The sequence below is a fragment of the Sabethes cyaneus genome, chromosome 1 (genome assembly GCF_943734655.1).
Source record: "Sabethes cyaneus chromosome 1, idSabCyanKW18_F2, whole genome shotgun sequence".
In the NCBI taxonomy this organism is placed as follows: Eukaryota; Metazoa; Arthropoda; class Insecta; order Diptera; family Culicidae; genus Sabethes; species Sabethes cyaneus.
Window position 1 is genome coordinate 140,121,730 of NC_071353.1, and position 16,866 is coordinate 140,138,595.

At 40.4% G+C, this 16,866-nt stretch overlaps 1 protein-coding gene across 1 annotated transcript in view; it reads right to left on the reverse strand.

The window, feature by feature from the left end:
• Positions 1 to 9,755, reverse strand: part of LOC128745240 (uncharacterized) — a 140,165-nt gene extending 130,410 nt beyond the window's left edge. Inside the window, exon 1 of the mRNA XM_053842270.1 lies at positions 9,656 to 9,755. Coding sequence (XP_053698245.1) covers positions 9,656 to 9,755 — 100 coding nt within the window. The remainder of the gene's footprint in view (positions 1 to 9,655) is intronic.
• Positions 9,756 to 16,866: the final 7,111 nt, after the last annotated feature.

Sequence of the window (16,866 nt, forward strand, 5' to 3'; positions counted from 1 at the left end):
TATAAACAACATTACGCTTTTCATATTTTGATTTACATTTCGCGAACGTGCAAATTCCATTACACGCACTTTTGTCTGTGCATTGTAGGCGTTATCCTCGGTAAGCGGCTGAATGTTCACTGATAAGACCCCGTAATTGTAGGCTTTACAAAACCCCCAAAAGCATTCGAGTGCCATGCTGACAGCGCGGGAATTTTTCCTTCCCTTGCATCCTATACCAAAAAGGATGATCCATTCCAGTTTGAACGAACGAACGAACGAAAAAACGGTTTACATTGCTGCGAAACACTTTACATGGGATAACCGTAGACAATCACAAAGGAATTTTACCTCCCTTTCTACTATGACGGGAACGGGGGAGGGGTTCCGCATTTCCTTGCGAAATTCATTCAAATCGGATAGTCGTTTACCGTCTGACTTGGTCGCTACGGGGCTGAATGCTGGGGCTGTTGTTTAAGGTAAATCCCGGTAAGCTTCACCGTCGTCGACGTATTCGAGCCGAAACCCGTTAAATTTTGCGAACGTTGAACGCAAACCGAACGAACGAAGGGTCCTTTTACGGTTTTAGCTTTGATATATCTGTATATTTTTTAAAGTTCACATCATTATTACCTTTTGTAGAAATTATACGAAATAGCGGAGCTCCCTGGAGCCCCGCATGGTATTTGCTCCTGTCTGACGCATGCAAAGTGCTTTGCGGTTATACTTTACCAGCTCGTTCCGACGAAGGTCACCCGCCAGGGGTATTACGTTATAAAATATGCATGTTCCCTGCATGGAACCGCATGTGTAAGCTTTCGAACCGAAAATAACTGCAATCTGTTCAGGCTGGTTCGTCTGCTAGACTTGCAACTCACACAACCTGTTTGTTCATGATGTGCCGGCAGAATGGGAAAGGAACACCATTCCTATTGTTTAACTCCATTTTAAAAAATATAGAAAATCCATTACACATCCCGCTATTACACAGATAACGTAACGTGCAGACACGCACGTTGCTCGACAATTTATGCAAATGAATGTTTTTCCAGCTAACCGCCCTTGTCGCCAGCTGAACATAAAGCAATTTTCATAAAAACGATTCTATCGTGTACGTAGCTAAACAGCAGGTGGGCTGCTGCAACGCAATCCGGAATTGTCCGGAGTCCAGCCAGCAGAGCCATCCTCTGGAACGTTTCTGGAGAATTGGATCCTGTATGGTAGCACAATTTAATTTCCCCCCTGTTGAGGTCGCAAATTGGCGGGTGGTTGATTGGATGAATATAGTATATGCATTCCACCGCATGACCAACACCACCGCACCGATGCTGCGGTCGGCTCTGGAGAGGAAAAACATAATGCTGATTCTCAAAATCGGCATATCAACAAGCCACGTTGAACGTTATTAGATATCGGGGTTCGTTTGATATATCGGGGGGCGAAATTATTTCCAGTTAACTGAGCTAATGAAGCTCTGGGATTCGCGAGCTGTGTTATGCTATAGATTTCGGTTGTTATTTTGTCAATTAAAAATATAATCGTTTAGGTATAGTTTATCCCTAATCGCTTAGCCAAATCAACTGACAATGTTATAGCGCACGTACGTAAATGATAATCAATGTAACAAACTTTCGAAGTGGTAAGTATGAAATATCGGATTAGTATTAACTGCTCATGAACAAAATATCAAGTGATCATGATATCAAGTGCGTTAAAGAGTTCTGCAAACGTGTTGAAATCAATCGAATTGCCTGAATTCGGCGGTTTGTGGGAAGCTGCGGTAAAGTCAGCAAAAACGCTTTTGAAACGTATCGTAGGCAATACGCAGGTAGAGAGTGCTCGCAACTTTGCTGATAGACAGGCTTATCACAAAGTCAATGGGGAAAAACAGTTTTCTAGTGGATGGAGTGACGGTATTGAATTGAATATGAATATGGAACATGGAACAAACGGGGTTTGTTTCTAATCTTTACAGTCGAACATTTGATCTTGTTTCGGCAGCTCATACGGTTTGTGCGACGTAACTAAAGCGGCTGAACTGATCGCTGACAAATGGCGATGAACATAATTCTGCTTTACTTGTTAATCTGCGGTGTTCATCACTTGCCAAATTTAGCGGTCTAACAGACCGGGAGAGACTCCGCTTTTGAAGAGGTACTCTCGCTCTTGAATGCTAGTATTTTTTAAATACTGTTTTCATTAATAATATAATTGTAATATGCCGTTGTATTTTTATTAAGAGATGTGGCTTTTCGGTCTCGGGTTTCTTACAAAAACTTTATTTTACGTTGTCGGCCGACGTTTCGAAAAACTAACTAAGAACTGACTAAGAAAACATTTGTTAACGTTTTGCTCCGAGGATGAAGACATAGTTCTTCGAAACGTCAGCCGAAGACGTAAAATAAAGCTTGCGTAAGAAACCCAAGACGGAAAAGTCACATCTTTCATTAATAAGTCCATGAATTATACACTGAGGTCGCTTTTTACGCAACTATTTTTACGCGAATTTCGGAATTTACGTGGTTTTTTACGCGATTTTGATTTACGCGGAACGTATCCTTCGCGAAAAAAGCGACTTGAGTGTACCTGTATGCGAAATTTCATGAAGTAATGAGACCCGTCGATCCAAGCCAGTACGATAATTTTGAAAATCCATCATAGAGGCACTCGTCTTGAAAGACTTCGTATTGCCACAAATTGTGTTGTACATAAGTCGTGAATCTCGTACAACCTTTATCAAAATCGCGAGTTATGCAAGTTTCTGAGGAGTTCATGGGTGTTTTAATATACAAATTTTCCTCACAGTAAAATAGAAAACAACTTCCCCCATTGCTTAGCCTGATAAAATAAAGCGGATAGTATTTAAACATTCGCCATCATTACAAACCATTTCGCCGAATACCATTTTGCGGAACACTAATTCTCGGTTGACCATAACGCGGAATATAGAGTTTCGCAGAATACCATTTCGCGAAAAACCTTACGCGGGATGTACCATTTCACGGAAAACCTTTTCGTAGAAAGTACCATTTCGCAGGGGTGACCCAACTGAAGGAAAGTGATAGGGGTCAGTAGATCTAGGAAAATAAATAAACCTAGATAAAGGTGATCTCTACGGGAGCTGACCCCCCCCCCCCACAATGGCCGGCGTTTCCGACGGCAGGTCGCCAGCAACACTCGCGGCCTGTGTCCGTCTCGCCCTGAATCATCTAATGTTGTTATTGATAGTTTCTGGTGGTCTTGTTATTGAGTAATGTTTTATGAAAGAGTCTAAAATTTCTCGAGTTCGATTAGTTTTTGAGTTACGCAAAAATTTCTGTTTTATTTGTCTGAGAGTCCTTATCCCCCTACCACAGGGGTGAAGGGTCTCAAACCATCGTAAAAAAATCCTGCCTCCAAAACCCCCCACATGCCAAATTTGGTTCCATTTGCTTGATTAGTTCTGGAGTTATGAGAAAAATTGTATTTCATCATAGAAAAAATTCTTGCCTCCAAAAACACCCACATGCCAAATATGAGGAAATTTGTATTTCATTTGTATAGGAGCCCCCCTCCTAAAGTGGGGAGAGGTCCTAATTCACCATAGAAAACATTCTTGCCTCCAAAAACACCCACATGCCAAATTTGGTTCCATTTGCTTGATTAGTTCTCGAATTATGCAGAAATTTGGGTCTCATTTGTATGGGAGCTCCCCCTCTTAATGGGGAGAGGAGTTTCTAACCATCATAAGAACCTTCCCTGGCCCTAAAAACCTCTACATGCAAATTTTCACGTCGATTGGTTCAGCAGTTTTCGATTCTATAAGGAACATCCCGACAGACAGACAGACAGAAATCCATCTTTATAGGTATAGAAGATTACGGAATACCAACAGAATATGATTCAAAACACACTTATAGCTAGTTAACTGTTAATAAACCATATGCTTTTTGGTTGCTTATATCACCACGATAAAACTAATTAGAACATGGTGCAGGTCTTTTATACACATATCATACGTAGGGCGTAGCAATACAATATGGCGCACCAATCAAAATAGATCTTATTACGGTTGGTTGCCAAACCGCAATAAATCTGTTACTTTTATAGAGCTTTAAATACGGTAACACCCTGATCGAACAGATTTATAGGTGCTATTATGACGAATATCAGAGTTCAATACCGAAAACTTTTTTGAGAGGCCATATTGCCTTATTCTACTATTTTGTTTTAGCTCGTGAAATATAATCATCAAAGCAAAGTGTTTTGGAGAAAGTTAGTTATTATCAGTCGGTTTTCATATCACAGGAAGTAACTGGAATGATTTTGCTAGAAATTGAGATCTTCTAACTGAATATATTTCTTTTGTTAAAACAACCAGTTTTCGAAAATTGCAAAAGCTCGATGGCGCGTTGATTTTATTCATCATATCAATATGCACGAAAAAATTTAATGCGCATAAGCTGCAAATCAAAGGAGATTGCTGAAAATTAAATTTAATTAAATATTCTATGGGATATTTTATTACGGTCGCCATAAACCAAATCGATCAAGGTTATCTGACAGTAAACTTTTCCGCTCACGGAAGTATTTTCAAGTTAACAAAGCTGGCAGATTGGTTTAGCTCTTTTCCAGAGCAACTTGTATGCTTTGTAGCTTTGTAGCGAAAAGTTTCATTAAATTATGGCGGTACGCGGTAGCTGTTAGGCAGTAAAAAGCATAATCGGTTTTACTGCTACTTTTGGCATAGTGTGATAAGACTACTTAAGCTTATAACCTAATTCTCAAAGAGGTTATAAAAACCTTCTGAAGAATGGGTTTCTTGATCGGAAGGCAGTTTTATTGTAATCATCAGGAAGTTCTGGTGAAGTTCATTGTTTTATTAGCGGTTTTATGAAATTGGTCATGAAAACCACTAGAGGAACGTAATAAAATAGAGTTGTTGCTTGGGATTTCGCAGCAATCCTTCTTGGATACAGCCTTGTTCCGCTGGATTATGCTGGTAACTTGATGGAGTTGATGGATGGTAGACCTTCCTTTGTGGAACCCAAGCTATTCCTCTAACACACCATGCTCAACTAGTGATGTCCGAAATTTTCAATTATTCGATTACCGATTAATCGGTGAGCGTCGTCTGCACTAATCGATTAATTCAACTATTCGTGTCAGTGGTGTTCAATTGAAAATATTCGAATATTTCTTTGATTATTTCGATTAATCGAACGACTATGAACGATTAACGAGCATTATTCGGGCATTATTCGTACTCATTGAACTATTCGATTAATTCAACTACTCGTGCTGGCAGTATTCGATTAAAAATTATTCGAATATTTCATGTGTTATTCGATTAGTTGGATTAATCGAACGATTAACGGACATCACTATGCTCAACAACGAAAGAAAGAGTTCGAGTTTGGATTGACGGCTCAAACAGCTTGAAGAGGGCAAAGAGCAAGCTCTTGGAAACAGAAGAATCTCTCCCCCGGCTTGAGGTCTGGGATGACTTCAGCTAACTTCCACATTGCTGCGAGCCGTAGTGTAAGTGCTTGAGGCCGCTGTTGAATATATTATCGAAATCGTCTTTAGCCTTTGGTCTTTTCTTAAGGACTTTGGTCATGGACCAGAATGGTTTTGATTTCTTTGTTCTGTAGCTCTTGAATCCTGGTTAACACTGGGTACTACGTCTCTCTGAAGAGAGGTGCTCACCAGGTGTTATTGATCGGGAACCGCACTTGCCTATGCTCAAGTGCTTGATCGAACTGCTCCGGTGTTTTCAGGGGCTGTCCAGGATCGGATCGTCCGGCCTCCCAGTTGGCCTTGAGGTAAGACGCTGGTCTAATAAGCCAGTCGCCGTATGTACGAATCTCGGCTTGGAGAGGCTGTTAGAGTCAATAGGATCATAGCACTGACCCCGTACTGTCCTGTGTTCTAACAGCTGGTTGAGAAGTCTGTCGTATAAAAACAGAAGGTCAAATTTTGATAACGAAGTTAGCACCCAGGCTTTGCTTTTTTGCCGGGATTGGTTTTGCAAGTAAGCTTGGCCACCATAGGGTAGTGGTCGGATGACCAAGATCTTCTCTGGCATTACAGAGATGGCCACGTTCGTTAGAAAGATGTCTTTAATGGAGTAGTCTCCCGATCTGGAGATTCTGGTTCTTGGTCCATATCTACTGACGATGGAGATTATACTTTGAAGTTCCTCATTTAGGTACCCAGGTAACCAATAAGCATTAAAATAAGCAGTAAATCAGTCGTTTATTAGCATCCCTGGCGTTTGGCGTTTTATACTGCAGGTTGTTGTTTATCAGCTTTTTGACTGCATAACTGTTGTAAATTGGCATCCACAATTCTATTTAAATTCTTCTTGTTGGTAACTAGCTGCAAATAAGCATTGTCAGCACTATAAGAGGGCTAGCAGTAAAGTAGCCGCATATTTTGCCAAAATAGCATTTAAGTAGCATTTAAGGCAACTTAAATGCTTATTGGCTTGCTTTTAAATTGCATTGGAAATGCTTATTGGTTACCTGGGTATGCATTTAGTGGCAAGGCAATGCTAAGCTAAACGGTAGTTGAAGGTCGTTTGATGGGCAGCTGAATTCGTGCTGGCGACTCGTGGGTTGCCTGCCGACGAGACTGAAAAGCAGGATACTCGGTATCCGTGACGACCGGAGGTTGGCGATCAGTGCATCTGTGACCGGGCTGGTTATTTGCTTGTTGCTTGTTGTTGGATCCGTTTGAAATTTGATCGTTTGGGGCAGCTATGGCTGCCGAATTGGCGAATTTGGTCATATCACGGTGCTGCGGGCGGTAGAGCTTCCACTTTACGATAATTCGGAGAAAATCCTGGAAGTTTGCAGTGCAGCAATATTTATTATTTGTTATTTATATTTTTGAAGTCCACTTTGATTTTTGTGGTAAACCCAAGTTGTCCACTTACTGTTATATGATTTTAGTGCCTGCCAAATGCTTTGAAGCTTTCGATCGAGATAAACACTAAGATTTTTAACCTGGTTGGCTCTGTTTAACGATTGTCCATCAATGGTATACTCGAAAATAGTGTGCAAATGCGGCGAACTGTAAAAGCATAATAAAAAGCGGCGGACCAAGAATGCTATCCTGCGGCACCGGACATCGCCTTAACATTACGCATTATAGGAGAGACTTGCCGCAATTCGTCGATTTTCCACTATGGAAAGAAAACTTGATCAAATGATGAAAGTCTTCGCAAAGCCCGGCTCGCTCCGTACTGCTATCTTTTTTTTGTGTGTGGATATTATCACTACGACCAGCATTTTGATCTATTGTGATCTTATCCAGGCGTTGTCCCGCACTCCGTTGTTAATGCAGTATCGCTATAGAATGAGCGAACTGCTTATTATCCGTGCTTAAAGTGTCGGTGTGTTTTCACCCTTTTTTCCCTCTACGCTTCTTACTACTTTTCAACCAATCTAGCTCTAGAGGCAGGAAGTGCGGAGACTAGTTACAATTTGTCCTTGAACAAGAGGCTTCATTCGCACCTCGAGCAAGTATCATTCTTATAACCAGCCCCGGCTAAAGACTTGATCATGGTCGGTAAAGCAGAGTTCAGCACAGAGTGAGGGTGTGTATGTGTGTATGTATGTGTTCCTTACTACTTATGCATTACCAATCTCGTTCCTAGAACCAGGAAGCGGAACAAGCTATAATTTGCCCTTGAACAAGAAGCTTCATTCGCACCTCAAACAAGTACCACTTATAACTTGTCCTGGCAAGAGGCTTTCATTGTTAGTAAATGCAGAATGCAGTAGGAAGGATGTGGAGGGGCCTGAGAATAAACCCATGCTAAAGTCAATTAACATCGAATGGCCTGATTCTACTAAGATTCGAACCCACGACCACTCGCTTGTCAAGGCAGACTCGGTAACCTTGCGGCTACAGGGCCCTCCGTACTGCTGTACAATTCTATGCTGAATATCGTATGTCTGTCAGTTACTGTCATATTTCGGTAGATTCATCCAGATGATCAACAGAACAAGTGTTTATCAACTGAATACTTTACGTACAGTGTCACTAGCTCGCCGTTTCATGCTGCTCGCGTACTGAATTAATTGGCTACTGCTGACAGAAAATATTTTTCTGGTTTCTTTTGCTGGTTTAGTACTCAAGAATTGGACAGTTTACTTTAACGCTCCTCATTAGCTTTAGCCCAAGTAACAATTTGGGTTTTATTATACTTTTATGATGGTATTTAAGACCAAAATTGGTCATGAAAACCGCCATAAGAGTACAATATAACTCATATTGTTGCTTGGGAAGAATCTTTATCAAAATTCCAATTGGATCGTGGAAACATGCAAACTTTTCTGCTTGTGTATCTAGAGGAATGATGGCATTACTAAAGCATTGACTAAAGCTTTATAAAGTGCGTCTAAGTTGATTTTTATTCACATACAATGATAATAACAGACACACATGCGATTTTCAGAACAGAATTGCATAGCAGTACGGAGCGAATCGCGCTTAATCGGATATTATCGCAAATAAATACGTGCGTACAATTATTCGACATCATGTATATCGCCTCCAAAATAGTACGGATATGCAAGTTTCGCGCATCAAATACGATCTGACCGTAATGCTGATATTTAACTTTTAAATACATATAAAAATGCTAGCTTGGGAGCACCCTATAAACAATTTATGGCGGCATTAAATGACTTTTCTGAGCATTGGCGTTTGCCGGATATAGACAGGTTTTACGATTCACGCTTTCTAATACTTCTATCAGCTGAACATCAGCTTAGCTAGCTCAAAGCTCAAGCCAATCATGTACATCCGCACCTCACACACTTTTGCTACAATTCGTCAGTGGTTAGCACAGTAAATCATTCTATCCTAATCCTCATAAATTATGCCTATACTCTAAGCTCGCGGACGAGTACTCGAACTACATTGCGATAACGCAACGCAAAAATTACTGCGTTGGAAACGGAATCAAGTACCATCCCATTTCAGCGGAATCTGGGAAGCTGCAATCAAATCGTTTAAATTATTTTTTCGTCAAATCATCGAAAACCGTTCATTCGACATTGATTAAATTCCACCATCTGCTGTAGTAGTCGGTCAAACTGGTAAGATTTGTCCGCTATAGCTTTAAATCACTTTCTCGTTGGAAAATCTCTTATTACCCTAACTGAAGCAGGTTTGACCAAAATGCTGCTCTGCCCGGCAATACAATAAAAACTCTCTTTCCGTGTAAGACCCAGCACTGCAACGGCGCTAGTGCTATTAAATAATTGATTTTGAGATTTCGTTGCATGCCAATCTAGCATCCATAATCATTCACCCGATTGTTACTTTTACTATGTTTGATTTTATCTTCTTTTTGCCTTTACAGATAGCAGAATCAGCTTCTTTATTCTTGTGAAAGGAAGAAATATAGCGCTCGTAAAGTTAAACAGCTTCGGATCCCAACGGCCTTGCTTAGGACATTAACACCAGTTTGATGACCTTTGCTGATAATTGAATTTCCCGACGCCAAATTTACATTTCATTTTATGTAATTTGAGAGAGTCCTCCTTGGGCACTCCAAGCTACTAACCAATTTCTATAAAATTCAATAAGTGATTGTAAACATCTCCTTCCGTGCCTGGCTTTACTGTGATAGTGAAATTTAGGGAAACTCTTCCGCTCCTGCTCCTAGCAGGTTACTTACCGGCACTGCCGCTGGCACTGGAACCCCCTTTGGCCGTGTAGTTATTGTTGATGGAATTGAAAAAATTTGCCGCTCCGGTGCGCCGTAGTATCCAAAACATGCTGGCTAAATGGTGATAATTGGAAGGGCAGCCCGGCCCTTCCTAGTCCTTTACAGACAATCGACAACGAACAAAGCGGCCGGCGGCGGCGGCTCGGTCGCAAACTTCGACAATCAACTTCTGTTTTTCTTTCTTTCTTTCTCTCACTTCAACACCAACTCAACAGCGCTAACTGCACGTGCGGTTTGCGGCTCGCCCGAATTAATCAACTCGCGTACGAAGCCTGGTAGCACCTTTTCCTTCCTGCCGCACCGGGAGAGGGCAGGAAACTTTTCCACTTTTATTCTTTTTTTCTATTCGTTCGCCCCCCCCGGGGGTGTTTGCTAGAAAAGCGCTGCTCGCACTAACAAACGGAGAAATTTTCTATTCACAGCAGAGAATAAATGATCAAGCTTTGTCGGCAATTTTGGCCACCAGTCAGTGTGGGTGCCTTAAATTGAAAACGTTTGGAGTCAAGCTTGAGAGTTAATTAATTGGTACTATTATTCTTTTTGACGATAATTAACTGAGGATAAATCTATTACATTATTATACTGAAAAGTGTAGAAAAGATACTAAAATAATTCAAAACAAAACCGAGATCGAAAATTTTAATGATAAGATACATCTCCCAGCGTGGCAGTTAGAAAGGATTGATTGACGAAGGATTACTAAATAGACACATTTCCTTTCGCTGCCTTCCTAACGACCAGAAAAAACTTCATCAGACTAGTAGATCGTCCCGCACGGGGACGCTTTGCGGCAAGACAATAGGACTGTTGATTGATACAATTTTCACGATATGTTTTGCTGAACTTCTGCGCTGCCGGTGCGGTGCCGGGGTGTCCCTCGACAGAGAACGAATCCTGAACGAACAGAAAAAAAATTAACCTCTCCCCATTGGCCTAGATCCCTTTCTAACGAACAATATTTGTCTACCAAAGGTACAACATTTCCAATCCCTTTGGAGAATTTCGCACTTCGATCTACCACAACACAGTCTGTCGGGTGGCAAACGACAGGGTTTCAGCTCAGCTGCACTATCAATTTCCATTCGCGCGCAATCACTCGGCACTTCCGTTCTCACGACTACGCTTTCATTGGCACTGCCATCATCGTTCGATGATGGCTTCAAATTTCAACCGGATATTATCGAATGACTAAACTGAGCACCAAACAGAAGAAAGAAAAAAAAAAGCACACAAAAACGCAGCCTTTTCCAATCACTCGGTTTGGGGAGAAAAAAATTCGCACCAGACCTTTTTCGGGTGGTTTAACGGGAAAAACCTTTCTTTCCCATCCACTTCGATCGCCACGACGATGCAGACTGGTGAACAGCTGCTTGCCGACGCGGTTGCCTACCTTTAGGCTGCTGGATGCACGAGGACTACCGTACCGTGTTCATCCCGAAAGGAGCACTCACTACGGCTTCGGCTCGTCGAATTGAGTTCCTCATACTCTGTGCCGGCGCACAGATAGCTCACAGCCAGACCAGATGGTATCTAAACTGTTCGACTCAATAGGAGCAGACAGGCCGAGGATGCTTTTTTTTGAATAGTTTAGGAAAATTGTTTGTTATGGTACTTTCACATTTGAATGGGTTTCGTCCTTGCGCGGGGAATGGGTGCAGCCACATTGGGTCGGACGTGTGACAGGGGGAAGGTGTAATGCGAAATAAATGAGAGTTCATTGGTCGTTTTGTCGGTTTCGCTTGCGGTTTTTCACATTCTGCGGATCGTGTGCGTGTGCGGTTCGGTTCGGTTGGGCTTGCTTGATGGGTGACTTTTTCGAACGATGTATAGGGTAAGACCACACTCTGGCGGGCTGCGGTAAACTGCACAGATTGGTGACGTATATCCGCACCATCGCATCCCATGGCATCACTATGATTGCATTTTATCTCGTGCTTCATCTGGGCTGATGATGATAATTAGATAACGTCAGTGGTATGCTGGGTATGGAGGCTTCAGATTGTTTTTTAGGAAAAACATGCTTGAATTTAACATTTTTGCTATGGACGAATTTTTGTCACGTATTTTGTGTTCAACAAAATTATTCATTTTTGTTCATCTTCCCGTGATCATCACAACAAAATTTCAGTGACAAACAAATTCAATTACCATGGGCGCCGTTCGGTACGTTGCTGTACTGCCTTTGTTATCACAGGACGTTAACGTGAGCTAGCAAATTATATTTATCTCTGATTAATCTCTTCTATTCTGTAATTTTGTAATTAGCATCATTGGCGGTGTCTACCCTTCTTTGTCATACGCTTCAGAAACGCAATCAATTATTCTGCTATGTACTTCAACAAAGAGCCGACTTCATTGCCGGTGTCCTAGAATGTCGATGCTCCTAGCAATAAAGGCTGAAAAAATCTTTTGTTTGGTATTATGCTGCCTTGAAAACACAGCAGCATTCGCGGGTGAATTAGAAAAATCTGAATAATTCTGACAAATCTCAAATAGAAGAGGTTGGCATATAAAGAATAGCCTACCCAGCTAGCACCAACTCGTATATCAATGTACGAAAACTATCGTAAATATCTCCTAACAAACTCGAAATAGTAACTAAAGCTGGATAAAGTGGGATCAAGTTGATTTTCTGTCGTATATAATGATAATGACTGACATACATACGATTTTTAGCACAAAATCGTAGAGTAGTACGAAGCGACTCGCGCTTAATCGGATATTATCGTATATAACTACTTATATAGTCGTAACGCTCAAAATTATTCGTAATCACGTATATCGCCTCCAAATTAGTACGGATATGCCAATTTTGCGCATGAAATACGATTTATTTAGCATGTATATCTGTACGTAATGCTGATTTTTACCTTTTTTAAACATATTAAACATATGAAAATGCTAGCTGGATATAGCTTGGCTAAATCCGACGATTAGAAACTGGTTGAAATTATACTTTGCATTTGACATAAAATTGATTTTCACATAAAATTGAATTTTAACAAATATCATGGATAAGAACGTATGAAAAAGATGTTTTTTTTTTTTTTTGAAAAAAGTAAACCATACATGACTCATTCATCGACAACTTTCTCCACTAGAAAACTATTTCGACTTGGTTTACGGATTTAGGATTTTTTACGGTTCTACGAATCAAGTACTTGTTTTAAGTAGCTATACGTATGAAAGTTTCTAATAGAGTTCTTCTAAGAGAATAACATGAACAGAATAGTAAAGAGGGTTTACTCAAGTAAGTGGTGAATTAAAAAGGGAAGATTTACGTTAATACTGTCAGGCAGTCAATACCAACATGCAGTTTTTACTTTGATGGTAGATAAAACTCTCTGAATGAAGTACACCGACAATAATAGTAACACTGATGATATTTTCCTAGTTGGACTACGCGAAAACGGTGAAATATGTTCATTTCTACTTCTTCGTCTAATTTGCCAATTACTGATATGATTTCTGCACTACGATAGAGCTTCAAAGCGGTTGCCTGAAGCCTGTCCGTAAATTGTTGCGAATGGTAGCCTCGAGCAGATTGATGTCGCGGTTTTCATTCTATCTAGCTGGAAGAATTCATCATTTGTTAATGTGCCTGGCGTACCGCAAGGAAGCAGTTCAGGACCACTTTTATTCGTCATTTTCTTCAACGATGTTGCATTCTTGCTTGGTTTTAAACCTTGGTTTAAAACTTCTTGGCACCGATGATTAGAAAATCTTCGTGAGCTTATAGTGAGCTGTATCGAGGACTGCTTCCATTTGCAAATGTTGCTAACCGTGTTCGTCAATTGGTGTCAGCTGAACAAACTCGTCATGACCTTTAATCATTCTACAGATCCAGTTATGTTAGATTACCTTTGGTATTTTACTGGATCATAAGCAAACCAAACCGACAAAATTGCGTAGGACGGATTCGCATTGTTCGCATCGCAAGGCGTTACACTGTTCCCTCATTAGACCGATTGTTGAAAACGAAACCACCATAATATGGACACTGAACGACGTAACTTGGAACTGAAGGATCGAACGAATCCAAAAAAAGGTCAGGCGGTCGGTCGCTCTCAGGATTCTTCCAATAGGACACCACACGAACCATTGCTTTGCAAAAGATGACGCTTTTCTAGTAGTAGTAAAATCGAAATTTCTCACTTATCTATATTAACCTACCTGAAAAACAATCACTAATCACATTTTATTGGTGGTACAGTTACTCTGTTATGCTTAATCTATACCTATAAAGAAGGATTTCTGTCTGTCTGTCCTGTGTTCCTTATAGAATCAAAAACTACTGAACCAATCGGCGTGAAAATTTGCATGTAGAGGTTTTTGGGGCCAGGAAAGGTTTTAGTGATGGTTAGAGACCCCTCCCCCCACTAAGAGGGGGGGCTCCCATACAAATGAAACACAAATTTCTGCATAACTCGAGAACTAATCAAGCAAATAGAACCAAATTTGGCATGTGGGTGTTTTCGGTGACAAGAATTTATTCTAGGGTAATTTGAGACCCCTCCCCTCTTTATAAGGGGAATTATAACTCCTCTCCCCTTTAAGAGGGGGGGTTTCCATACAAATTTCCTCATAACTCGAGAACTAATCAAGCAAATGGAACCAAATTTGGCATGTGAAGGTTTTCGAGGGCAAGAAAATTTTCTATGTTGAATTAGGACCCCTCCTCACTTTAAGAGGGGGGGCTCCTGTACAAATGAAATACCAATTTCCTCATAACTCGAGAACTAATCAAGCGAATTGAACCAAATTTGGCATGTGTGTGTTTTTGGAGACAATTTTTTTTTTCAATGATGAATTGGGACCCCTCCCCACTTTAGGAGGGGGAGTCCTATACAAACGAAATACAAATTTCCTCATAACTCGAGAACTAATCCAGCAAATGGAACCAAATTTGGCGTGTAGGTGTTTTTGGAGGCAAGAATTTTTTCTGTGATGAATTAGGAGCTCTTCCCACATTAGGAGGGGGGTTCCAATACAAATGAAATACAAATTTCCTCATAATTCGAGAACTAATCAAGCAAATGGAACCATATTTGGCATGTGGGTGTTTTTGGAGGCAACCATTTTTCCCATGATGAATTAGGACTTCTTACCTTTTTAGGAGGGGGGGGGGCTCCCATTCAAACGAAATACAAATTTGCTCATAACTTTAGAACTAATCAAGCAAATGGAACCAAATATGGCATGTGAGAGTTTTAGATGGCAGAATTTTTTTTCTGTGGTGTATTACGACCCCTTTCCCTTTTAAGAGGGTGGGCTCCCATTCAAATGAAATACAAATTTCCTTATAATTTGAGTACTAATCAAGCAAATGGAACCAAATTTAGCATGTAGGAGATTTTTGAGTCTTGAATTTATTTTATGATAGTTAGAGACCTCTCACCCCTGTGGTAGGGGGATATGGACTCTCATACAAATAAAACAGAAGTTTTTGCGAAACTCAAAAACTAATCCAACTCGAGAAATTCGAGACTCTTCCATAAAACATTAATCAATAACAAGACCACAAAAACTATCTATAGTAACACTAGATCATTCAGGACGAGCCGGTCGCGAGTGTTGCCGGTGACCCGCCGTCGGAAGCGCCGCCCACTGGGGGGCTTGCAAAACTCGAGAAGTCCGAGATTCATGATTTATGTACAACACAGGTTAATTTGTGGCAATACGAAGTTTGTCGGGTCAGCTAGTTTTCATATAAATTTTGTCTAATTTTGATAAAACACAAACTTTTCATATATCTCTCCATAGCATCTTACTACCATTCTTCCGAAAGCCCGGAAAAGTGATTTTGATACCGCACGAGAGCCGGGAGCTGAATATGTTTGCGACATTTCAATTCGAAGAAATTAAATTTCGCAACATGAACGCGATAAATAAAAACAATGTTTACCAATTTTTTATTGTTTTAGGCGTCAAACGTTATATTCCGATTAGCGATAAACACAAAACAAACTGAGATGCACGAGAGAGTAATGCTGCTGCGCTGAGGAAATTTACTGTTACCCAAAATTGGGCTGTTTCCGAAATGTACAATATGCGTTACAAAGTAATGACATATGTTGTATTCAACAGGGAAACATTGATTGTTTCAAGCACACTCTCATGCATGGCGCATGGCGCCAACTTCTGTTCTTTATTATCAGAAACTAGAGTAAAGCCTTGGGTTTATACCGTCTTTAGACATTACCCTTCTTTATCGACAGACTTCGCAGCCGGCTGTTGGAATACAGGAAAATTACGGGGCCAGTGCAACGATCCTACTGACTCTATCTAGCAAGCCACCGCCGATTCGAACATACGACGACTGGCTTGTTAGACCAGCATCGTACCCCGAAGCTAACTGGGCGGTCAAAAACTAGAGGCGGTGTACTATTGGTAAACCAAGTGAAAAAACTGAATATCATTTAGGAAGAGTATGCACAGTCTTAAGACAAAATTGTCAGACGAATTATCTATACCTGTCGGTCTCTCTGTCTGTTTGTATGACCCTTATAGACGCGAAAACTACTGAATCGATCGAAAATGCTTGAAAATTTGTATGCAGGAGTTTCTGGGATCGAGGAAGGTTTTTAGGATGGTTTGAGACCCCTCCCTTCCTGGAAGGGGGCTGCTCTCATACAAATAAAACACAAATTTCAACCAAACATGAGAATTATCCAGGCTAAAAACACGAAATGTGTATTTCTCGGGCAAGTCAAGAAAGGTGCTACATTATCCACAAGAAGTTAATCGAATGTTATGCAAGAGCAAATGACGTTAAAACTGACAGGATATGGTGTAGTTTGAAGATAAAACTTTTATTTATGAAATACTTCTACACACAGAGAAAAACCATAATAGAAACCACCTATTCGCGGGTTAAATTAAAAACACACACCTACGTTTTTTTTGCGGAGAAAAATTTCGTTTAGTTCTACTATGATAATGTATTATGTAAACTGGTATGTAAGCACTGCATTAGAAAATACTGAGACCTATTAACATTTATGGTAGTTTTCACGATATATTTCTAAAGCCATCGAGTAAATTTAACATTTATTGTTTGTTAACATTTAACAAAAAATAAACACCAGTACAACTAAAGAGCGCTGAAAATTGAAAAACTATGATAATTCCAACGATTTTTTGCCAATAAATTTTAAGAC